This window comes from Grus americana, chromosome 8, assembly GCF_028858705.1.
Source record: "Grus americana isolate bGruAme1 chromosome 8, bGruAme1.mat, whole genome shotgun sequence".
Classification (NCBI taxonomy): Eukaryota; Metazoa; Chordata; class Aves; order Gruiformes; family Gruidae; genus Grus; species Grus americana.
In genome coordinates, this window is record NC_072859.1 from 8861563 (window position 1) to 8886492 (window position 24930).

The window sequence follows — 24930 nt, forward strand, 5'->3', positions numbered from 1 at the left end:
AGTCGCAGCATCCCAGCTGCATGACGGGACAAGGGCAGGCAGCACAGCCTGGTCCAGAAGCCCTTGCAGGCAGACCCCCAGGTTCATTGGGACACAGCCCAGGCCCAGCAAGGCTCCAGGTCTTCAGAGAGGCCAGGACGTTGCAACGAGCTAGGGGTGCCCTCAGGAAGAGTCCCCTCCGCCTCCCCAGCACTGGGCACGGCTCTGTGCCATGCACCAGCTCCGTGCAGGCACTGCCATCTGCAGGCAGTAGCTCCAGGGCCTCTCCCAGCACCAAGCGCACAGCACCCTGACTCTGGAGTGAGCTGCTGAGCAACCCAACCGCTACGGTCACCCACACCCAGCAGGGCTGCACCCACCACGGCAGGGAGCCAGTCCCCAAGCCCAGGGGTGCTCACCCAGCCCACCTCAAGCAAGCCATCAGTTAACACATAGAGAAACCAGCCATGGCTTCCCCTCTCCTCTGCCCCAAGCAGCTGGCAGCAGGATGGGAGTGACTAACCTCACGCCTGGCCACTCAGGTGTGGACAGTCCCCAGCAAAACAACCCCCAGACCGCACCTCCCTCGCACAGAGCATCAGCAGCACCTCTGCCCCGTGCGAGGGAGGAAAAGGGGCTATTTTTAACTCAGGGAGGGAGTTGCGTATAGTCTCTCTGTCAGGAAACAGCCAAGATCATATTTTTTCAACTGGTTCTGCCTCCAAAAAGGAGCCCTTATCCCAGGTGGCTTCAGCTATGGGGCCTTTACCCTCGTTTGCCCCTGGAAGGAAAAGAAAGCATCCTCTGAGATCACAGAAACAAGACACAGGAAACTCCACGCTGCAGAGGGGATTTTTCAGAAGCATTTATTTCACTGCTGACACCGGGGCTGCAGTAGGCAGCTGCTCACCGAGCTGCCCTTCGCTGCAGAAACATCACTCCCCTCAATCGCAAGAATCCACATACGGTCGGCATCTGCTCACCTTTCAGCACCTACATTACACAGACCTACATCACCGGGACATTCACCTGTTAGGGACACCACTTAAAAAGGATTAAAAATAATGATAACAATAAAGCAATCTACAACATAACACTTGGAGGCATCATGCGGAAACCAGATGATTTTAGACTACATAGTGGATCAGATTTGCTAGGTTTATTGGGGGACAAGTGCTAAGTGCTTCCCTGCCAGTCCAACATGGTGCCAAGCTAGGGCGTGTTCCCAGACAGGACAACAGCTCTTCATTTCCTACCCAGCGGCAGGAAACACTTCCAGGTCACAGTTTATACTTCCAGAACTACACAAGATTATGTGCTTGTAAAAGGTGCTGCAGAGTCCTGAAACTTCCTTCTGTGACACTGCCTGCTTCCTACCAAGTGGCAGACACTTGAGTGCAGAAGAATGCCTGAGCTGTAGGGTTTTTTTCCTCTTTTTTAAATAAAAAGAAAAGCTGACTGGTAAAATGTTATTTTTAGCACAGGCAGACCAAAAAAAATTTTTTTTTTTTAAAAAAAATCACATTACACTGGAAATATACAGATTGGCCCACAAGAAAGAAGCAGCTATATACTACTGCCCCATAATGAGTTTTTCTTCACCTACAGTTTCAACTTCCCAAGTGAGGTAGGGAGAGGGTGACCACAGGGAAAAAAGGTGGTGTTTCCAAAGGATTCCACTGTTTTTAAGTTATCCTTCTGAATCCCTCATGTAAAATGTTCTTTAAGGAAACATTGCCTTTTCTTCACGACAACATTCAGAGTTTTGGTTTTTTTGGTTGTTTTGGGTGAGGGAAAGAGGGAGAAAGGGAGAAAGAAAACAAGCATCCCAGAGATGAAATGCTAGCAGTTTTGACACATTTTGGAAGGAAAGCACAGTTATAAAAAGGAAGGAAATAATGTAGTAAATGTAGTGAATCTGCAGATAGAAGGGAAAAACAGAGAATGCTGACATAGTTTGCACTGTGCCCGCTCCAATAGCACTTGAATTACACACCCTGTTCACACGGAAACACACAGTCATACACAGCTGTCAGGAGAGAGAAAGTGGACGCTTACAAACCTGTAGTTTAATTTTGTGGGAATCAGCAATATAGAAGCCTTTCATTGTCCCTCCGGGTACTAGACAGAATGTATTTTAAGGCATAATTTAACATCCATTTCTTCCTAAAGCAATTTAAAGTGTAACAAGCCAAGATGTCAAACACACAGAAAACTCAACAATAACTATTCTGACAGAGGTGAAAGCTATTTTATGTACAGTGCAGTATTTGCCTTCAAACAGGGGAGTCTTATCTTTAGAAAAAAAAAGAATAACTGCAGACCCAGATTCTAAAAAAAGCAAACATTGCCAACACAAGGAATGTTCATTAGAGTCCAGTTCCCACTAGAGCTACTCAACAGGAGGACGTACAATATGATTACGCTAAACCGCACTGATTGACTGTTCCCAGAGCGTACCCCTGGGAGGGGGGCAGAACCATGGGAGGCCAAACCCTGCAGTACCCTAGTGCAAACTGCCTCAGAGGAAAAGCCTGTAGTCAACAAGCCTTTACACCTATTGTTAGGCTTCACTAAGAGATGTAGTAGTCAAGTGTCACCTAACAATTTCAGGACACTCCCGTAAAGGTGATGATCCTGTGTGGATTCTAATGCACATCCCCCGTGAACAGTGTCCTGCACACATACACCTGCCAGGCTACCGGCTTTCCCTCTTCCGCGACTGCAGCCAGCTCACAGCCACCAGAATCTCACGTAAACGATCAACATGATAAAAAACACAGCTACGGCCGCAAGTTTGGCGTAAGTGGAACGCATGTTCAGATATTTCGCATCCTGACGGTACTTCTTGGACAAACTGGACAAGTTGTTGGCCTTGGAATCAAGAGCTGTTAAAGGGAAAGGGAAGAGAAGTTAATCAAGATCGACCCAAACAAACGTTCCCCAAATGTTCCATTAATGGTACAAGTTTCTCCAGAGCAGCTGGAAGCACAGTAGTTTCACATGGCATCATGCTCTGTGCCTATCTGCAGTGCTCTAGTACTTGTCCTGCTGGGATGAGAGCCACCCAAGCTGGTGAGACACTGATCTCATCCAAAAGAGGCACCAATACCTGCCAGGTGCTTCAGGATGCAACCGATCCAACTGAAACACCCACTGAGTCCGCTGCTTTTCTTGGGAGGCTCAGGGATGAGCAAGCCTTTCCCTCCCTCCAGTATGCTCCACTCACCCAGCTGATCAAGGGGACAAGGAACCACATGCCGATTATCCGCCATTCCCTGTACCTGAAAGGGCCTCTCCTCGCTGTAAGACTTCCTCAATGTTGGCCACCATAATTCTCTGCACATCTTGCAGCTCTGTGTTGATGGAGCCCAAGTTCCTCCTTGCCCGGCTATCAATGTAGAGCTTCTTGGTTTTCTGGATGTAGGTATCTGGAACAAGATGGGGCTATCAGAGGGAATCTCACCTAATGCAGGCGGCCAGGCTGCTGAAGGAGCGGGAACGTTGCTGAGACAGCCAGCAGCAAATACGCACTGGAGCGAGGCCAAGAGCCTTACAGCAGGAAATATGAATCAAAAGACATTTACCACTTCCCTACCACTTCTCTTGCTCAAAACACCCATTTCTCTAGTGTCAAGAAGAGGCTGAACTGTCAATTCCATAGGCCAAGCTGGAGAGGATCCTGTGGCAGCGGCTGCTCCCCGCCAAGCAAGAAGTTTCCCAACTAGAAAGGAGAGGGACCTCACCAAATTCAATGAAGGAATAGGGCCTGGAGACCGTCGGCACCTTCTTGCCATGCTGCTCATCAAACTCCGAATGCAAGTCTTCCAGATACGCGAAGGCCAGTTTCTTGGGGAATGCAGCTTCACACAGGACCAGGTAACACACTCCTTTCTCAATGATGTAGCTAGAAGAACAGCAGACAGAGCATTAATCAATCAATTTTGAATCTATCCTATCAAACACCACCCCGCACACCTTTATTCCTATGAGGCAATGAGAGCTGGGGACAGCGACTTCCAGTTTGCCATGTATGGATCAGGTATAAACCTTTCTACAAAGTAATGGTCTATTTTTTTTCCTTTACCTCAAATAAATTTTCTTGTAGCCTCAGACCCTATACCTGTACCAACAGCCCTGAATTTTGACTTCACTGGAACAAAAGTGTGAGTATCATTAAGCTTAACAAAATACCAGCAACAAGAGAGTTATAATTTTGGAGTAAAAAAAGGAGGATACCCTCCCTCTCTCCCTCCTGCAGCCAGGAGGAGGGGAGCACAAGCAGCAGAGTAGAGGGAAAGATGACCAACACAGCTCCAAGACAACGAGGCACAGCCAAGTACCCAAGGCCCACAAACGGGAAGCTCTGCCCTGAGACTAGGACACGCACAAGAATTTGGTCTCGGCATGCTAAAAAGCCACCCAGTGACTGCCAGCTCCCGCTTTCTGTTTTGGAGGGCTGGGTATCCCCTTCCTCTCCAACACCAGCCTGTTGGTGGGGTGTTGCTATCCACATGCATGACCTCAAAAGCAGCTAGGGAAAAATACTGTTGCTAGATGGGTTCTGGTGACTTCCCTTACAGGTTTGCCATGGGGAAGTATGACTGTGCTACCAGCTCTTCAGCTGCAATGTTAGGAACTCCAAACATACGTTGAAACAGGAGCTGCTCTTGCTGTGCAATGCTGTTTGGTTTGTTCTGCAGCTGAACGCGCGGGGAGGTCCTCTTCTCCTCCTCCTGTCACCCCATCCCCATTGCATCTAATCTGTATTTGTTCACAGAGGCTTAGTGCTGACCTTGTTTCGGTGTGAGCTCCAGTGCCTCCATCAGCACTGAGAACAGGGACCTTTCATTACAATTCAGCTAAAAAGCCTACTGAAATAAGGGATAAGACAGGACCAACCTTGAGATTATTTAGATTACTCAGGCTTCCCTACAACTGTCTGCTACTGCACATTCCCAACTACATTTTCTTCCTCATTTAGCCAATAGAAAAAATAAAGGCAACAATATTTCCACCAAAACCAAGGGAGTGGACATGGTAGATAGCCCTGCATACACTTTTGAATGTTTATGTATATTATCCAGGGTGGAATTTAAACGCTACTTTTATGTTACCTTCCTTTGACTTTCTGCATAATGCCATTATGTAGCCGACTAGTTAGCATAAAGATTAACAGTGTATTAAAGAACTGACCCACTCACGAGGGCACAGTAGTTAAATAAGTAGCTTAAAATTTTGTTAATAGCGCCATCAGGCTTACAAAACAACTTCCTCTCCCTCCCCACTATTTTTCCAGATATCCCAACAGGTCCAAGTCCTTTGATTTAACGATCCTCGCTGTGTTTCCGGGCTCAGGAGCATCCATTTCTCCTGCCTCCACATGGCCTGTGTGCAAATCCTACTGGTCTTCAAATAACACCAGATTCACCCCAACCAGAAGCAAGAAACTCCAGTTACTATAATCCACCCCACAAGCGTGTCCCCATGAGCCTGTGCTTTTATTCCTTTTTACATCCCTCAGCTTGGGCTGCATCAGTGCCTAAGATTAATCCTACAGTACATCATGCCTCTCTTCTTCCCTTACCCTTGGAGACCTGCTTGACAGCTTGGAGTTGCTACAAATCATCACCCCACAGCTTGATTTAGCCACTGTCATGAACAGTAAGACTTGAAAATAATCTTTTGAAATAAGGAAAACTCGTGTCAGATAGGAATTCTGACAGTACTGCCTGAGAGCCAGAGCAGGGAACTCAAGATGAGAGAGGTCTGGCCCAAGCAGCTGATCCTGCCCAGAGCTCTTCAGCTGTATTTCCCACTCACTTTTCCCCCTGTTGTGATATTAGATTTGTGATGGATTTAAAGTTGATCTGTCAGCACCCCAGACAGCAAGCACACCTCATTCTGTCCCGCAGCCAATTTTGTCAACCTCAGCTCAGCATCAAAGCAGAATTCCTGTACAGCTGGGCTTTGCAGTTTTACACTTCGTGTGTGCCTCTGATCTCCAGCACAGCACTCTGGATTTCTGCACACTGAGTGTAGCCAGTAGGGTTTTTTTTTATAATTATCTTGGATCATTTTGAGAGAGAAAAGCTTTATCCTGGTAACACTGGCAAAGACCAAGGGTTGTTTTCAACATGACAGGTAAGAGCCACTTCAGCCATTCACCAGCCAAAGGTCAACTACTGACTGACAGCACAGCAGACTCCATCAGTGTTTCTGCACCTGCACAGCCGTGTACACCGAGTGCTGTAGCTGAAAGGGTGACACAGCTTTTGGAGCCAAAGTCTAAACATTACATTTGACAGAAATCACGTCAGCGGTCATAATTTAAGCTTCACATTTCAGCAAGATTTGGCTCTTCTCTTAATTGATCAAGCTAAAAATGTCCAACATCACCTCAGCAAGTTCAGCAATATCCTTAGCCACACTTGTAACTCTCGCACCACAAAATGCTCTGTGCAGGTTTGTGCTGCCCTCAGCAGTCAGAGCTCTGATTTGGCAGAAAAAAAAAAAAGTGCTGCATTAAGGAACAGCATGGCCATTGGTCAGCATTATTTTAGACTAAATCTCAAACTCCCTCATTTCTTCTCCTTCCTGTACTGTTATCACAGGATGTTTTCTGATCTGAAAGTATTCTTTTTATATAGGTCCTGCCTTAATGCCCCACCTTAAAAGAGGCAGCAGTTGAGTGCTTTGCAGTAGCAGCTGTCAATCCCTGTGGAACTTGTCTGGGGACTAACTCAACAGAGGAGGAGAAACGCTCCTTTTCTCACTCACCTGCCAGCCAGGTACCCTGGCCATTTCTTCGTTAACAGCTGTCAAAACAAGAGCTTGCCCAAGCCTTCTTGCTTTGTCAGAACTGGTGACATTACAGCCACCGTTAAGAGGCTTCCATTTCCTTGGCATTGCAAGTGGCTCAGCCTTCCCAGACATCGCCCTGCTTGCATCATGGAAGCCACACGAGAAGGGATTTACTAGGATCTACACAGACTCTTCCCCAAGGCTTCACTGTCAGAGTTACACCCCTGCAGTGCCATGGAAACATTTAAAACCGGAGTTTTTAAATTCTAGAAAGTTCTAACTTCTAGAAAGGTGGCAATGCAGTGCAGCACTTTGCAGTTAACTCTGGCAACACCACCCAATCCTGACAGGAGATAGGGATAGCCAGACTATTTCAATCAGGGCCATCCTCTGACCACTGTAACTCCCTATCAAAGGCAACCAGAAACCAAGAGGAAAAAAGATTAAAAAAAAAAAGTCTTGTCACAGTTATCATATGTAAGCCAAACACAAGAAAAGTTGCCCTCAAACCTCATGGCTTCTGCCAAAGATAACCTTTCCAAAAAAACTCCTGTTCCTGTCTCTTCATGTCAATGAACCTCTAAGAAAGGGACAGGGCAGGAGATTTGCTAAAGGACCCTTATTATAGAAGCACAGACCTAAAACCAACCTTGCTCTGCATTCAAAAGCCATCTCCCACCCACCCAGCCGTAAACACCCAGCCAGTCACCAGGGCTGGGGCATCAAGAGGGATCCCGCTGCTGGCAGCGTGGCAGAAGTGGTGCCAAGCACAGGAAATCTTGGCACATCACTGGCAAAACTGCAGAACTCTGCCTCAGTGATCTCACGTGGAACCTGATCTCAGGGCATCTAACACAATTATTTCTGCTAACAGCATAATCCTGATTCTTCACAAGATCTTGGGCTTGATTAAGTTCTCAAATGTTATTCTGCTAGGTAATTACGTATCATGTAAGGAAGCATTTCCTTTTCTCAAGCATAAGCTTGCTCTTCTGCCTTTCACTGACTGTCACTTCTTCCTCCGTTTACTTGTCTTTCTGGTTCCCTTGCTATTGATTAGGGAGTTAGGGTGTCTGGTCTGCACTCTCTGTAAGTTTGCACTATTTTATATTCAAGTTCCCTTGTTAGTGTGCTACTGGAGAAAGCCAAAAGCACTTTTAAGTTGAGAGTTTCCAAATGGTTTAGGAAATTAATTAAACACACCCAAAACATTTGGCAACAAAAATATTGAATCTACAAGAGGAGAGAAAAAAGTTTGTCAGATACTAAAGAAATAATAATAATAAAAAAGAGATGCACCATATGCTTCTACACAAGACACTAATATGTGAAAAGGTACACACTCATGGGAATCACGGAGAGGAAAATTTTGTGCAAGAGGAGCTCAGTTGTACTGCCAGACTCTTTACCAAAGGCATCTCTTTTTAAAAAAGACACAGAGGGTACAAAAGACGCACTGAAAGTATCTTAGAGGGTGCAAACAAACAGAAAAACCTTAAAGGGAACAGAACCTACACGGTCTTCAGCAAAGGTAGAGCTATGGACCTGGCTGAAAAACAAGTGTCAGATAGCAGCGCCAAGAGTAACAACTCACACGCTCCCCCCTTAGAGTGGCTGTTACACTTCAGCTAGCAGGACAAATAGGTAACTCCCCTCTCTCAGGCAGCCCAGTTTCTAACAAATCCTCCCCGTGGCCCAGGGCAGCAGAAACCTGTTCTCCCAGCACGCCGACAGATACTTACTGGAAAGCCATGGCTCCTGCTTCGAGAGTACATCTCGTGGGGGACTGCTCGTTCAGCTTGCGAAAGAGCTGCTTCGCTTGGCTCTGGTACTGCTGCAGATCGCGGCCTGACTGAGGAGGGAGAACAGGCTGTTGAGGGCGGCTGCTACGGGAGAAACACCACCCGCCCGCAAGCAGGCGGGCAGGGGGGCTCGGGGGGCCCCCAGGCTCAGCCCGGTGAAGAGGAGGAGCAGCCCAACACCACAAACGCCACTCTCCGCCTCCCACCCACGACCACCGGGCGGGAAATGCTCGTGTGCAAGAGCCGCCCGGCTTGTGAAAAGGGGTGCAGGGGCCCGGCTGGACCGCCCCCCGCCCGCTCCTCACCGACACACCGGGCCGCACCCCCCACCCGCGCCCCGCCCATGCGCGGCCCCACCTGCTCGTCCTCCTGCATGGAGGCGGCCAGCGGGAGCCCGTCCGCCACGCGGGCGATCATCGTGAGCAGCACCATCTCCGCAACCCGCTGCGGCCTGCCCGCCGCTCAGCCCCTCACCCGCCGCCTGCCCCTGCCACGGAGCTGGCCGGAAACTGCCACGGCAACATCCGGTCCCACTGCCGTCAGCAGCACGGGCACTTCCGGCCGCGCACCAGGAAACCGCCCGGGCGGCAATACGACCCCACCACTAAGGGGCCGCGGCGGGGGGGGAGGAAGAAGCGCAGCATAACCGGGCACAGCTACAACCCCTTCCTGGCCACGCCCCCTCAGCGGAGACACGCCCCCTGCGCTGGAGCACCTCCCAGCCACAAAACCACGCCCCTCAAACTTTAGCCCCGCCCCAATGCCACTCCCTATAACATGGCTCCGCCCCTATCGAGCCCCTACAGTGATTTAGCCCCGCCTTATCGGCCCCGCCCCTCTGCACGTGACACACCCCCCCGCCGGGGCGGGGCAGCGGTGCAGGCGGCGGCGGCGGCGGCCCGGTGGGCGCGCGCCAGGCCGGCAGCCATGGCGGCGGCGGCGGAACGGAGCCGCCTCAGCTTCCCGGGCGGTACCGGGGCCCTGGGGCGGCCCGTGCCTATGAACCTCTTCGCTACCTGGGAGATCGATGGTTCCAGCCCTAGCTGCGTCCCCAGGTAACGGCGGGCGGACCCTTCCCCTCAAGCGGGCAGCCCCCGGGGCCTCGGGGCTGGGCGCGGGCCTCCGACCCGCGAAGGCCCCGGGGGCTGCTCCCTCAACCCCCCTTTCCCCTCAGCTTTGCGGTCCTTCCCTCAATTTTAGGGTCCCTTCTCTCCACTTTGGGGTGTCCCGCCCCTCAGCGTTACCATAGCGATGGGCGGGGGTCCCCTTACCCGTTCAATGCTTCAGTGGATTTTGGGGTGGGTGGGGAGATCCAAGGACTCTCCCCGACCGTAAAAAGGGGGGTGCTGCCCCCTGCACCAGGTCTGTGAGGGGGGGTCACCCTACACCCCCCTCATGTGTTTGAGTGCCCCCCACAAAAAAACCTGGTGTGGGGTATGCATTGGTGGCAGGATTTGGGGTGTCTGGCTCCTTCTCACACCGGGTTGTGCTCCCTGTGCCCCCCCGTCCCATGTGGGGTGTCCTGTTTAACGGGGCCTTTGCCTGGTAAATGCCCCGGGTCAGTTGCTTCGGGGTGGGCATCAGTTTTTCTTCTGTTGGTTTTTCACCCGCTCCCCGTCTCGAATCTTTCCCCGCCTCTGGTGCATGTGTGTAAACACACAGATGTGATCCCTGCCTGTGCTTTTTTTAGCCCGCATGGGAGGGATCCCTTTTAGTTTTTGTAAAATTTGCGCTTTTCGTGTCTGGCTTTAACAGAACGCCTTTGAGGATTTAAACGCGCTGAAGATGAATCTTTGAAACGGTCCTCTTTCTCTTTTTTTTTTAATGGGGACGCAGCAAGCGAGCGAAAAAGGAACAGAGTCATCGGGCTGACCTCGCAGGAATGTAAAGCTTCGCAAGCTTTACAAACCCCCCAAATCCCTCTGTCTTCTGCGCCATCCAGATAGCAGGTTGGACTTGATGGCAGTGCCCCTGTCTTGCAGGGCTAGTGGCTTGTTTGTGGGACTAGTAACTATCTTAGCTTGAACATTACCCACAGTCGTAGTGCTTTGACATTGTGGGTAGGAAGATAGCATGGGGTAGAAAAAAAACCCCAAGTCCTGCAATTGCAGATGATCTTGGTTTATAACAGTTTATCTGTGCTTACAGCGCCTTGGAGTATCTCTTGGGCAGCAAGTTTCTCCACTTGTGTCTTGTTTAGCCTTTCTTCTCTGCAGCGGGAGGTCTTGGAAGGGGACTAGCTCCAAGGGGAATGTGCCTCTCTTCAAGGAGTCCCTCTGCTGTGGAAGGAGTTGCCAGTATGGGAGGAGCTGGAGGTGCAGTTTGTGGCACTTCTGATTTTTGCACTGGATTCCAGTGCAGTTTGCATCGACCCTGGTGGTGTACAGAGGACATGGAGGCCCTCTTGTAATGCAGTTTTGAAAACTGTTCTCTCCATTGCACCCTCTACTACAGGAAAGCAGCGGTTGGGTTTCCATCTCATCCAGCTCCTAACGGTGCCTGTTAAACTGAAATAAAAAAGCAATTGTCTGTCGCTGTCAAGGACTTTTAGTTCTGCATTATCATTTATGCTGATACTTGCAGATCTGAAAACAAGCTCACAACATAGCTTGCTTGTTTGCAAATCTGTAGATGACCAGAAAATGCAGTGTAAGGACACTGGCCCTGCCTTGATGTGGTGGGGCATAGGGGTGCATCTGCACAGGATTTGGCATTTAGGGTGGGTCCTAGGTGCTTGAATTGGGTTGGGTGGGTGGGCAGCAGATTGCAGGCAGCTGTTTGCAGTGCCTGGAGGAATCTGGGTGATGCAAAGGACATGCAGGTATCTGGGCAGGTGGGGTAGAGCTGGGGCTTGAGGGGGAGATTTTGGATTCACTGAAGCAAGCTGTGAAGCAGGGGCTCAGATTGCATGCCCTGGAGCATCAGTGGGAGAACTGGGGCAGTTGGGACCTTCTACGACCATAGCTTTTGGATGAGGGAGTTTGTGTGTAGCAGTGGGTCCCTCTGGTTTCAGCCCTGTTGTTGCCATCACCTTTCCTTGCTGTTCCTGGGTGCCCTTTCTCTCCTAGAGCCTGGGGGGTAAGCGGACGTCCAGCTGCCGCATCTGCCACTGCTGACTGAATGAGCAGGTCTTTCCACAGCTCCCCGGGATGTGGACTGCCCCACGTGGGCTGGGCAAGTGTGTAAGGGCTGTGCACAGGGTACAACGTATGGCAAGTCTGCAGTTGTAGCTGTGGGTGCCAAGTGTTTTTTGTTAATCTGAATTGAAGTCAGGAGCAGCTGAGGTTGCAGCTTCTGCAGTGATGTTGGTCTGATTGCACAGGGAGATGTGTGCTATGCTGCATGTGCTGGGCAAACACTGAATTCTGTAGCAGCAGCAGCAGGAGTGCAGGGCCTGGATGCTCAATTCTGCTGTTTCTAATCATTTAACATCGTGTCTTGTGATGCTACATCAGGTCCATGCTTTGCATTTCATTATAGGCTTTGCAACAAACCTCTCTGTCAGAGAAGGCAGGAGTTTGAAAACCTTGAACTTATACTACTGCCTCTGTATTTTAAGTTCATATTGTAATGGTTTTTCCTGTGGCACAATGGCATTTAAAATTCTTTGTGTTAAAACGAGAGACTGGGATGAAAACTGTTCTGCAGGGGAAACAGTGTTTAAAATGAGCTTGTTGTTCAAGCGGCCATCTGTTGGGACATTAAAGGAGGATGTGGAGGAGAGCGGGCTTTGGTGTGTGGTCAAGTACTGTGGAACTGCCTTGGTTTCTTCTGAGATTTCCAGCAGTTACAAGTTCCCCTCTGGGTTTCTGTTGACAGGACAGGCCTTCCTAGTTGAGAAGAGACTTGAACTTGGCAGAAAGTCAGAGGATTCATGGGAGAGGGACATGTGTTTGGGGAGGGAGTGTTGCTTCCTTCCCTTTTGTTTTAGGTACAGTAAATCTTACCCCATTTCTAATCTGTTTCTCCTTCAGTAAGCTGGAGCAGGAGGGGCTGGGTGGAAGCAGCGCCTGGAGCGGGCTGCGCCTGCATTGCCCTAAATTGTGTGGGTGGGTGTTGAGGTGGAGGGCCTGATGCGGATGTGGTGTATGCTTCCCAGATGGTGGCTGAGAACTGGACTGTGGGAGGAAGATCTCCAAAGCACTGCTCTTCAACGCACTCTTCTTTGGCGGGTGATTTACTGGAAGCCCGTTCAGCTTGGGGAAGGTGTCAGCAAAATCTGGAAGGCTGACTTGGTGCATCCGTGGAGTTTCCTTGTGTGAAAAGGCAGTGTCTAAGTTTAAGGAAGAATAATAGTGAAGAGTCATAGTGTTGTTCTGCAATTGTGCGTTCTGAGTGAAACACAAGCTTAGGTGGTGTTTTGCACTTCTGCTGGTGTCCATTTCTCTTCTGCCGTTCGCAGAACTGATTTTCTGATTTCTTCCTTCAGCACACGTAGCTTCTGGGAGTTTTGACCATAGTGCTTCTGAAATGCAAGTACTTTCTTTTAGTCATCCCAGAAATGTGACTCAAACTGTCTCACTATCTGGGCGTAACTGCTACATACCAGAAGGGAGAGATGCCTACCTTTTTCTGCTGTTTCTTTCTTCTGTGCATTGAAATATTTTCATTTGAGGAAGGTTACATTATGTAAAGTTCTCCCAACCACCGGTAAAAACTGAGAGTGGTTTTCTTGCTGCATAGCTGTGAGAGAATCAACACTTTTCCCCACAGTTTCCTCATACTGAAAAGAATTATTTTGTGGATTTTGGTGGGTTTTTTTCTTTCCAATCTCTTGATGAAGCTGTGGGTGGGAATGGCAGGATGCGGTATTGTCCCATCTTGAAAGGAGCCTTGTGAAGAGACAGCACCGTGGGAAGGCTGTCTAGAGGAACAGTGGTCTTGAGGGGGAAAGTTTTGTTGGAAGGGGGTCTGCTGGAGCAAGAGAAGGCGAGGGTCAGTGCTCCCATTCAGAATAGGTTTTGTTTTCGGCTACTGCCTTAGTTATCACATACTTGAAAAAGTTCCTGCTAAGCTTTGAACTGTAAAGCGAAGTTGAATGTATTGAGACCGAACTGCACGTGGAGCAGGTATGACCTGGTGTCCCTTGGAGATACGAAGGAAGCCCGTGGAACAGACCTGGGAACAGATGGTGCTGGAGATCCGAGGTTGTTTACCACGCACCGCCTGAGCATTTCACATGTCGATTTGCCTCTGTGGCTTGCCTGCTGGGTGAGGAAACACGAAGGGAATGTATGTGCATCCCCTGGACTCGAACAGGAGGTTGCTGGGGCAGGGATGTTACTGCTCAGTGTGCTGTGGGATGGCCTTGCAGCACGTGGACTTGCACACCAGCCCTGGTACGGACATCCCCAGGGGTGATGGAAACTGATTGGGGTGAGGCTCTGGATTCACAGCAGCTGAGTGGATCCTAACAGTTTGCTCATGCCCTGGGCTATGTGCTTCTCTCCCTGTGCCAGCTACCATCTTCCACTGATCTGTGTTGCTGTCAGCTTCCTGTAGATTAATGAGTTGCAGTGGTTTGCAGAGGGGTCTGCCAGCATGTAAAGGTAACAGCATGGATGTGTGACCAGGAGGGACACAGTGGGGACCGCTGGGGCATGGAGCCACTCAAGCAATCGGCATGTTTGCACCCCTGCATGGTATTAATTCCCTCTCCCAGCCAAGTGCTGAGGGGGTTGTGACCTGTGTGAAGTCCACGGCTGGCCGATCTCCGTGAGGGTTTGCTGCAAATGCGCTAGGAAGGGAGAGGCTTTGCCTCGTGGTACGAAGGATGCGTGCCTACGCTGGGAATGGGAACTTCTCTTGGCCAGTGAGAGCATGTTCTGGCCTAGCTTGAGCAATGGCAGCTATGCGCCGTATCGGCAGAGAAAGGTGGACAACTTGCTAGAGTAATAATTATGATCAGGTGATGCTACGTAATTAAAAATGCTGATTATTTCAAGTAGGGAGAGATGTTAATTTAAACGTATCTTAACCTCCTGATCTATTGGTATGCTAACATTTAGGAGAGAACTCTTGTTTGTTAGGATAACTGCTGGCACATTCACTGGGAGCCGACTGTAGATTTTCGGTACGTTTGGAACTAGGAAAATGTCTAATTACTCAGATGACTAGGTACATTTCAGAAGTGCTTGTTTGGAGGCTTTGTTTTGACTTTGTTTGAATAGCATGGAATGCCTAACATTTTACCACTGAAGGAAACTGAATACAAATGAGCGCACAGGATAGGCTTTAAAAAAAAATTGCTAAAGCGATGTTGAATATTTGAGATGCATGAGGAAAAGCATCCACGACTGAGCAATGGAGCTGAAATGCCTGGGGTAAAGCACAGTGGCCAAAGCCAACCCCTTTATTCTCAGAGCCAGGACATCCTATTTCTCCTCCTTAGTCTTCGTGGAAGAGATCAACACCAAAATAACGTTACTTCAGGCAAGATCAAGTGATCCCTTAGTGCTCCCCATGTAAATCCTATCACAGCAGTTACTGAATTTGTCACTTTGTACGATACTGCTGAATGTAATTTGGACTCTTGTATTCAGTGGAAAAAAATTTTCTGTCTAGCAGCTGAGTGGTTTGTTGGTGTCAAACTTCCAGTTAGACCTATTTTGAGTCGCCTTCTAGCTGACGTCAGGTGAAGCTTGTGCACGTCAAAAACAGTTCTGAAAAAGTCTTAAAATCTCAAAGCTGCTGGCAGAAGGTCTGTGGATGGGCTTGCGCATGGCTTTCATTTCTGAACATGCCCAGTGCAGAAAGGCATTGGGAGTGGAAGGAAAGCGCTGCTCTTTCGCAGGGCCTCTTTTCTTGCCTTCTACCAAGTGAAGGTGCCCGAGGGACCTTCCCCTCACGTTCCCCGGACGGTCTGGCCCATGCTTCTGCAGCCCTGCAGCTGCTTGTCCAGGAAATAAAAGCTCTGTCAAATGGAGCTGTTGATGCTCCACCTTTCATCAGCTCTGAGCCTGCAGATGATTTCTGTGGCAAGCTTGTGGCTGTATCAAATTAGCTATGAAATGATTTGCATAATAGATTAATCAACCAGCAACAAAACATCCCCCTTTTCTGCCAAGGAAAGAAAAGCAACAACTCAGCTGTTACAAGAGGCCATTATGTTCCTTGTAACCCTTAATCTTTCTTTTTCCAAGAGCACTTCGTGTTTTGGCCTCACGCAGGAAGCTGGCCTGCTCACTAGCTTTATTTGCGTCACATCTTGGCAGCTTTTCTTAATTCTTTTGGGCCAAATTTTGCCACCGTTATGGTGACCTTCTAGGGAGGGTATTTCCTATGGAATTGGTGGCTGGCTGCCAAACGACTCTGTATTGCCAGGTCCTCCATTAGCCTTCGCCTTTCCATTGACTTACTAAAGAGAGTGAAACTCCTCTGGGCCCCTCGCACTCCTTCAGAACTGCCCCATTTCCCCAGGAAGGCAGGGAGCAGGAGGACGAGGAGGAGTGGGGACCTCAGAGAGCATGTGAGTGGGCAGGAACTGATCACTGGATTTTATTTTTCCTGTGTTTCTACTTCCCTATAAGGGAGCAATAGGAATTTCCTAACCTGTATGGTCCTCCTGTGGCTCCAGAGGTGACATCTGTGTGTCCTTGCTTGGTTGAAGAATGCCACCTCCCAGACAGTGCTGGGGGAGTTTTAGTCCGAATGGATCCTAACGTGCAGATGATAAGGGGCTTAACTGCCTAATTGAATGTGATAGCGTGAAGCTCCTCTCATGGTGAGGTTTAATTGGATTATAGTACTGTACGGTGATGTGGAGGCTTGCAGGGCATGCAGCCAGCTTCACAAGGAGAGAGTGGATCCTTGCTAATCACTCATTTGTTTAAAACAATGAATTGCCTAGAGAGCTCTGATGGGCATGCCACAGCCGGGTAGCCCTGGAGGAGAGATTCCTCAAAGACAAGGGTTGTGGATGACTACTGCACATGTAGACCCTGTCCTTGGGTCGGTGCAGCTGTAGTAGAGGGTCTGCAGATCTACCTGGTGAGCCTGAGTCTGGGGAAGGGAGGAGGAGACGAGCTCCTTGTGTTTGGAAAAGTAGATATGTGGGCTCTCTTATTGCATGCTGGAGTCTGGAAACAGTTTCCTCCTCTAGAACCATTTAAGCCTTTCCAGCAGTGCTTTGCGTGGCTCTGTCACTTGTCATGAGCTGTGCCTTACTTCTGAGGTGGCCTGCTTATTTCTTCTCATCTAGCAGCTGTGAGTCTGCAGGCCAGTCTGGCTTCAAGTGCAGTTTCTTACAGGGCAATAACTATTTTTGATCAGGAGCTCAAATGCTAGTGTTGGACCTCCCCTGCTCCAGTGGGAAAGCAATCTAATTTTTAAAGTGTGCAGCAAAAATAAAAATCAGAGCAGCTTGTATGCTGTGAAGTTTGCTTGGTGGAGGCTCTCATGCATATAAATTAGAGCTGGGGTCTGCAAGCCAGTTGCTTGCGTGACTTGGGGTGGTGCATGGTGGCTGCTGCACCTTTGCAGCACCTGTATTTTGGGTGCAACTCCTGGAGGCTGTGTGCTTCGTGGAAGCCGCTGTCTGCCTGAACTGCCGAGTGGCTGTTCTTGGGAGTTTTTGCACTGAAAGTAAGAGTGTTTGTTTTACTGATATTTCAAAAGAGTTTGAAATCTGCATGATTGTTCAGATCTTATTTCAGAAGAGTTGTCAAGGAAAATAGCATTTGTTCTCTGGTAAGCAGGCAGATTAGCATAAAATATCAACTTTGATGTTGTGTGCAGTGTGCTCCTCATCCATAGCCTCTGTGCTGGTTTGCAGAGTTAACTGTTTGTCTCACAGGTGTTTGGACATGCTGGGAAATGCCCCCAAGGACAGTGTGTGCCATTTGGGCAAGGAACAGCACCCCGACACTGGGAGGTTTTGATCAACTCACCCTGTTTCCTGCAGTGGCTCATCTGAACTGTATTAAAGTGAAGTAAATAAATGTGATAGCTTTGCTGTTGCTGGGAAATGGTAGTTTGGTAGTTTAGCCACCTTTTCCTCAGTGCTCGAAGATGTGTGCGACCTCCCCCCCCCCCCCCCCTCCCCAGCCTCTAGTAGTTTGGTCTAAAGATAAACAACTCCCCTCCCCTGCTCATTCACCTTTTTGGCAGACAGCGCCCTGGAGCTTGTAGCAGGCAAGTGGAAAGGAGTAGGGAAGAGGGAACACTGGTGTTTAATGAAAACCTGCACAGCTTGTAGGTCCTCCTCAGCCTTGGTAGTTTCTTTTGTTTTAAAAAGAAAAAAAAAAGGAACAAACCTGGTGATCCAGGATGGATTTTATTAAGTGTCTGTTGCTGGGGCTGGGGAGAGGTGGAGGTTTGAAGGTGTGAGGCTGTAAAGGAAGTGGGGGGATGAAGTGTGTGCCTGTGTGCAGGGTAAAGTGAAACGTGTTTTCACTGCTCAGCACAGTACTTTATTTTGCTGTTAAAAATCTGAAGACAGACACTGTCTCCTTCCATCAGATCCCTTTACTCTGTTAAGCTCGATTGTTCCAAAATCCTTCCCTGCTCTTTTTATTTTTCTACAAAGCCACTGTAGTGTGAGGGCTTGGAGGTGCTCCTCGCTGCTGGTAGGTAAATGTCACGTGCAGGGGAGAGATTTCAAAAGGGATCTTCACCTCTGCAGGGAAACACATGGAGGGCTGCAAATGGAGGTATGGGAAAACCGTGGAGCTCATAATGTGGTTCTGGCCTGTGTTTCAAGGGTTTCTAGCGCAGGGCTCTCGTTAATGGCCAAAAGGAGCTGCAGTGTGCACATGCACTTGTCTGATATGTGTTTCCCAACAGGCACTAGGCCAGATCTAGATACAGCGCAGAGAATAACCCCCATCGAGAGATTCTTAGGAAGCCTTGTCTATATATAGTCTATATAAGTCTGTATCCCCTTTCTGCTGAGAGGGCAATCTCTGCCTGGGGAATGTGGTTAATGCAGATACACCGCAGCTTCTGGGAACCAGGCAAAGATCCACACGTATCGTGTCTGCTGCGTCCTGCGTGAGTGATCCCTAACAAGTCCTGGCTCCTGCTGTGGTGGGTTGCAGTGGGGAGTTCTCTGCTGAGGGCCTCAGCTGCACAGCCCTGTGTTGTGACCACGCTGTTGTGGTAAGCTGGTGACATTCTCCTGCGGCCGGCTAGGCTTATCCTCTGCGGGAGCACCCGGCAGCCGTCGGCCAGAGGGAACAGCTGCCAAGGTTGGGGCACATTGTTCGTGCGGAGCTGATGGTGCCTACGCCTTCAGAGCATGTTGGTCTGGTGGGCGCGCTCATTAAAACGGTGAGATAGTACCTTGGCAATGAGTTGTCATGAAACAGCTCTTGTAGGATTTTTACGCCAGTGTAATTCACTTTCTTGCAGCTGCTTACCAGGGTGTACTGTGAGAGGAACCTACACAGACATACTGCTTCTTCTGGAATGAGAAACAATTTGCAGTGCTCAGCCCACCTGCTTTATCCTAGCTCAGTGGAAAAAAAACCAAAAAAAACCCCCATGCAAACAAACACCAACCTGGCAGGTGGCTTAGATCAGAAGTGGGAACACACAGTGAGGTAGACAAGGCTGTCCTTTCACACAGCAGTGTGGTCTCCTATTAATTTATGTATGAGTGCAGTTTCACAATTAGGATGTCTGAGGCCATTCAGAGCCAGCTTTCCTTTCCATATAGTACATGACTTTTTCCAGCTGATGCACCACTGGGTTTCGTAGCTGTTCTGGCAGCTGCTGAGGGCCAGCTGCAGAGGAGCACAGCCTTCTTTCTACTGCAGAGAGTTTGCTGCCCACCTAGCATTTTTGCAGTGCATCCTGCAGCTGAAGAAGTGAGAGTCTGGGGAGCTTTGTACCAGCTTGAAATGTTGGTCTGTGAATAGCTTGTGAGGTTCTGTTGGACCTGCTGGAGGCATGGCTTCTCTTTGAATGCATTTGGCTCTGGGATTGTAGGTCTAGGTCTTTCTTTTAAAAAGAGTAGCCCCATTTCCTATGCTGGAGAGGCTGGTTCCTTTCTCTTGACTTTTAGGGAGCTGGTCTGGCAGCATAACTCTTAACCCTGTTCAGACTGGAATCTTGACAAGACTTGCTTTGCCTTTCCTAAGCCCATGAAAGTCATAGGGCTGTTGGAGGACATCTCCTTGCGCACATTTTTACAAATATAGCAGGATCATTTGAGGTTACTCAGTCTTGAGTTTCTTCAGGGAGAGCACACTTCAGCTGGAGGCTGTGCCAGAGCTAGATTTGACTGCCTCTGGAGGGGCTGTTCTGAAAACAGGTGTCTATAACACGGGGTCTAATCTCAAGACAATCCTGCAAACTTTCCAGCTCATCGGATGTGTGTGCAGTCTTTATTTCACCTTGTCACGTGTGTCCTGATTTCACTGCTGCCTCAACCGTTTGAACTCAGTGGTTTGTAACGGGGACAGGGACATTACCATTCTCAGCAGAGCAATTGTAGTATCCATTTCCCGGCTGTGGAGAGCCAGCATCAGGGCGCTCTACCTTTGTACCATTCCATCTGTGCAGTGTAGGTGTAAGACACAAACATTTACCAGTCCTCTGCCTGTTTACAGCAAAGCTCCAGTAGCTCACCCACTGAAGAGCTCTCTCAGATGTGTAGAGAGCTGTCTGAACTGTCCTGACACTCTTCAGGTGAAGTTATGGCTAGCTTTCATCAGCTCCTCTGAGACTGATGTGTCTGGTGGCTCTTTGTAACCTACCTGCTTAGGCTGCTGCTTGCCAGCACCTTCTGCCTTGTGCCAGTGCAAGTATTTGAGAGTTCACACAGTAAAGCGAACCAGAGCAGGATTTGGGGGGCAGAGGTGAGGAAGTGGGTCGTGTTTCAGTTGGATCAGTTCTGTGCTTTGCTTTGCTGCACGATGGTCCAAATGGTTGTGTGGGCAGAGTGGGGGATAAGGATGGAGCAGGTAACCCATTTAATCTACCACTGCTGCTACAAAGTCATCAAGTGGAAGCAATAAGTGGTTCTGCATGCTCCCAATGTAGCCACCACATTCCTAATTTAGCAGAGCTTCTCTTTAGGCTGGGGAAATGACTTTTAATGACTGTGGGAGAAGTCCAGCCCCTTGTTTAGAGGCTTGTGTTTTAGCTGCATGCTAGAAACCCTGGGTGGTCCAAAGTCCTGTGTGTGTTCTTCAGCTCAGGGCTGCCGTTGTGAGAACTGCAGAGTGGGTCAAGGGGAAGAGATGGTTGGAGTGGAGGTGGTCTTTCCTTCTTTTGGACTCTGAGGGGAGGTTTCTGGTGGGAAGAAGGTTTTGGGAGCCAGGCTCTTTGCAAGGAGATTGTCAGGCACTTTCTAACTTGAATAATTGACAGTGTAACCAAAGCTACTGGAGATTGTTGGGGATGTAACTGAATCTTTCACACCGATTCTTATGCAAATTCAAACATGTGCTCCTGATTTCTAATAGGACACCTACAAATACAGCTGGCTCCATTCAGAACACGGCGTCCGTGCACTGGATCTTTAATTGCTAATGACTTTATAGTAAAAGTGTGACTCGCAGAGCTGCATCTGCAACAGTTTCTCAGTGCTGCTCTTACCTGTATGCATTAAGTTTTCCCATAGATTTTATGTAAGTGACCTGTGGAGGTTCTGGCACGTGGTTTGGTGTATTTGGTGCTGAAACTGTACATTGCTATACTGCTCTGGTTCAGTAGCAAAATGAGCTTGAACATTTCAGTGCTGTTTTCTTTGCTGATGTGTTTGGGCTCATTGAAGGTAAATTAAATGACCTTGAGTTCTGCAGAAAATAATTTGGTGTATTTAACACTGAGTGCAAACTATCTTAAGTTTCTACCTGGTAAATCTATAACTGTGAATTGATGAGCACATTTGATAAGTGTTATTTTGGGCTCCTGGGGGAGATTGGTTTCTGCAACCTCCTGGCATAGCTTCAAAATTAGGCTTGTTCTTTTCATAAATGTGCCATGTGGTAATGGAGTAGTTGGTCAAAACCATGTGGGCTTAATTTCTTTAAAATATAAACAGCCTAGAAATGTTTGTTTATATACAAAATATGGAGCCAGTGACTGTAAGCATTTCCATGTTTCTACAAGAAATGAAGGTAATTATGTAATAAGCAAAGATTCATATGGCTTAACTTGTCTCCCATCTGGCATTAGTTAAATTGGTGTTTTCATCTGCATGACCTCTCGGGGTGGGGAGAAATTATTAAAGTAGAAAACGTGGCTGAAAAAGTCCTTCCTATATCCTCTTCTAGCCTATGCAAAGGCTGGAGCAGCTCCACTGAACAGCCCGACAGCTGCTTGGGGGAGTGACTATTCCCCCTCTGCCATGGTCTGTGTTACTGGGTAGAATTTGTAGGAGTTTTAAACCGGTAGGTTTTAGTTGACCGAGGAGTTGTATGCAGTCCTTCTCCAATGTATAAATTTATATTCAGATGAAATAGATTAACTACAGCAGGAAGAGCTTCCTTCTTAAAAGAAAGCTATTGTTAGAGCATCACTTGTCGTAAATCTCTAGTACTTCTAATTCTGCTCTCCTCCCACAGCCCTTTCCACCCTTCCATCCACCTGCTGATTTGCAGTTTGCAGGGTCTGCTCTGTGTTTCTTGGGGCTGTCCTGCAGCCTTCCTCTGTGGTCTCTTCTTCTTGGACAGGCAATTTTCAGTGTCAAAAGGATTGTTCCAAAACGTCCCTTTCATGAAAATATATCTGCATGCTTTCTAATTGGTAGAAAGATGATATGCTGCTTTCCTGATCAAGTTGCACCCACTGCCTTAAAATGAAGAATTTGCAAGGAAAGCTGAGAACTGCAAGAACTGGATCATATATATTTCATGTTGCTAGTGGCTTGCTAGGGGCTGAATTCCCTTTTATTTGCTCTTCTGCCTCTTCCCTGTGCTCCGCCTGAGAGCATGCCAGAATTTAAGGTGCTCCAATTTCTGTTTCAGGCTGGTGGGATCCATATCTTCTTTCTGCCAGCATTCTCCTTTATTTTGCTTAATAGAGTTGAAGACCGTTAATGTAGGCTTTGTCCTTGCTTCACAAATAGACTTTGAGTGTCTCCAGGTACTTGGATAAGCTTTGCCTGCTCACGTTCAGTCCCAGTGAGCATCTGAGACAGCTATTGCAGATACCAAAGCAGATGAGAGGACTTTTTCCTTCCAACATGTAGCATTCAGCAGCTCAAGTGTAAAGCTGCTCACTGAGACAAAACTCTGGTGGTTCCTTACCCTTGGCCCATGGGGATGTGCTTGAGGATCAGAAGCCTGGCCAGTGCTTGGTTAAAGCAAGCGGGTAGAGCTTTTTCCAGGGAGAAGGGATTTCGGAGGTGGATTTTCTCAGTTCAGCCTTCGGTCAGCATGCTCTTGTTTTTCTGACACGTAAATGACAGGTCTTGCTGGGTGTCTTTAAAAAAAGTATGTAATAAGCTTTTGCTGTTCATTCAATTGTTTTCTTGTTCCAGGATCGTAACCTGGCAGTGCTGAGCGGCTCTGTTTATGTTCCTGCTGCACCTGCGTTCAAGGCCAGCTCTCTAGTCCTGGCCCCTTGCCGTGCATGTGTTGAGTGCGAAGTGCTCAGCTCTTCTTGATGCCCTGCACATATGCTGATGGTCTTGCTTTTTGAAGATGCATCTGCCTTGCCTGGGTTTGGATGCTTAGGTTTGCTTTGCAGCATTGCTCTGCTGAGGGTCCGAGTAGCCTGGTTCCTGGTGTTTCTACCTTTGTACAGCCCTAGCATTCAAGAGGATCTCTGGATGAAAAAAAATGTGTTGCACCCAGGTGCTCGGGTACAGGCTGCGGTCCAGAGCTGGGTCATGAGTAGGTTTACCCCGACCTCACCAACATCCCAGCTGCGTGCTGCCTCCTGCGTTCTTGTGGCATTTACTTCTGCCCTGGCTTCTCTCAGCGTTGCCACAGGCCACTGCTGTGGTTTTGGGTTGTGAAAGCAATGCGTGGTGCTTGGCTTCTCAGCAGACTTGGAGTCAGCGCACGCTTTCCTGCAGAATGGATCACTGTAAAACTGTCTGGTGAATATTGGTAAAGTTGTACAGTTCTTCACAGGGCTTCTAGGGACGTGGGGAAAAGGTGCTTTGTATCTGGTGTACTTTTAAGCGTGGTGTAAGTGCCTCTGGCAGTAAAGCAAGCAACAGTGCAGGAATCCTGCTTTGCTTAGCTTTGACTAGCAGTGTGCTGGATACCGGGCATGTGTTTGCGTGAGGCTGCCACCATGGTGAGCTCTGACGTAACTCTTGGTTTAGGACAACCATAAGATGATTTCACTCTGCTTTTCTTTGCTTCCACTAGGTTGTCGTATTTCTCTCTGGTGGTGGTCAGATTTGCTGATGGTTCATATTTTAGCTGGGAAAAATGCCCCTTGTTGGGATTCTGGTATGTCTGTATACAATCAAAAATGTTGAGTGGGCTGGGAATAGCTTCCAGCAAAGTTGTATCAGTTTCTTGGAGCTCTTTTGTTTGATGAAAATTCCTTTCTTTTCTCTCCCCCTTCCCATCCCCCTGACAGCCCACCTCTTTTTCTACAAGGACATGCTGAGGTATAATTCACAATCGTGTGACTGAAGTGAAATATGCACAGCTGCAAATGCATTTTTAAATGATACTTCATTGTTAAGGCATCTTTGAACAGGTTTGCAGTTCCAGTAGCCAAGTGATCAGAATGTGGTAACAAAGAGGATTTTGTTGAAAGCACTTGACTTTGATTTTTATCAAGCTTTGAGAATGTTTTGACCACTTGCTACTTTTGAGTGCAGATAGGAAGTATCTGGAGCAGGGTAGATCCACAGTGGGAAATATGTTAGATGTGTCCCTGAGAAAAGGGTACGTAGTTCAGTTTTCCTTTGCTTTCCCTGCATTGTATTGTGGAAATCATATAATGGCTGGGGTATAATAAAGGACACATTAGACAAAAGATATATTGATGTTTGAAGCATCAGGAATATCCAGTCTTGCTTGCATGCTGTAGCTTGCTTCTTCCTTCCCACTGATTGGAGAAATTTTGCAACTCTTTCCTCTTTGGATCTATTAGACTTGATGCTTTTGTGCTTTCTTGCTTTTAATGGTGCATAACAAAGCCCAGCAACTGGAAGCTGCAGACATACCGTATTCTATTGCAGTCACTATGGCCCAGGGCTGCCAGGGTTTGGTATGGAGCTGACTGAATCACAGCTGTACTGAGAGCCAACCTCTGTTTATAGGTAAGTTGAAATAGATTTACGGGCATCACAGAAGGCTTGTACCAGTTTAAATGCAGAATTTGGTGTAGCTTAGAGTGAACAATCCTCTAATCTCTGGAAATTCAACAGTTCCTCTTGTCTCCCACAGTTCCTGTCTCTTGAACAGTGAATTCAGGCTCCTTCTCT

General features: G+C 48.4%; 2 protein-coding genes across 12 annotated transcripts in view; one reads left to right on the plus strand and one right to left on the minus strand.

The window, feature by feature from the left end:
- Positions 1–820: 820 nt before the first annotated feature.
- SEC22B (SEC22 homolog B, vesicle trafficking protein) lies at positions 821–9255 on the minus strand. The gene is made up of 5 exons (XM_054833402.1): positions 8943–9255; positions 8526–8635; positions 3726–3886; positions 3264–3410; positions 821–2867 (listed from the first exon to the last, which is right to left on the minus strand). Exons 1-5 carry the CDS (start codon positions 9015–9017, stop codon positions 2713–2715), a joined length of 648 nt encoding a protein of 215 aa, XP_054689377.1. The 5' UTR covers positions 9018–9255; the 3' UTR covers positions 821–2712.
- A 196-nt stretch (positions 9256–9451) lies between these two features.
- Positions 9452–24930, plus strand: part of PACS2 (phosphofurin acidic cluster sorting protein 2) — an 84262-nt gene continuing 68783 nt past the window's right edge. For 10 of the 11 annotated variants that reach the window (XM_054833457.1, XM_054833458.1, XM_054833460.1 and 7 more), the window contains exon 1: positions 9452–9640. In XM_054833457.1, the coding sequence (XP_054689432.1) occupies positions 9513–9640 (128 nt within the window). In that variant the 5' untranslated portion in view covers positions 9452–9512. Of the gene's footprint in view, positions 9641–10421; positions 10535–24930 lie in introns of all 11 variants that reach the window. The other variant, XM_054833466.1, reaches the window with a different exon arrangement.

Coding starts and splice junctions, on each gene's coding strand:
- SEC22B (XM_054833402.1), bottom strand. CDS start 9,017: ATGGTGCTGCTCACGATGATCGCCCGCGTGGCGGACGGGCTCCCGCTG. Junction 3,887..8,525: donor GCAGGAGCCATGGCTTTCCA/GTAAGTATCTGT, acceptor CTGTTCTTCTAG/CTACATCATTGAGAAAGGAG. Junction 2,868..3,263: donor GCGAGGAGAGGCCCTTTCAG/GTACAGGGAATG, acceptor TCCCTTTAACAG/CTCTTGATTCCAAGGCCAAC.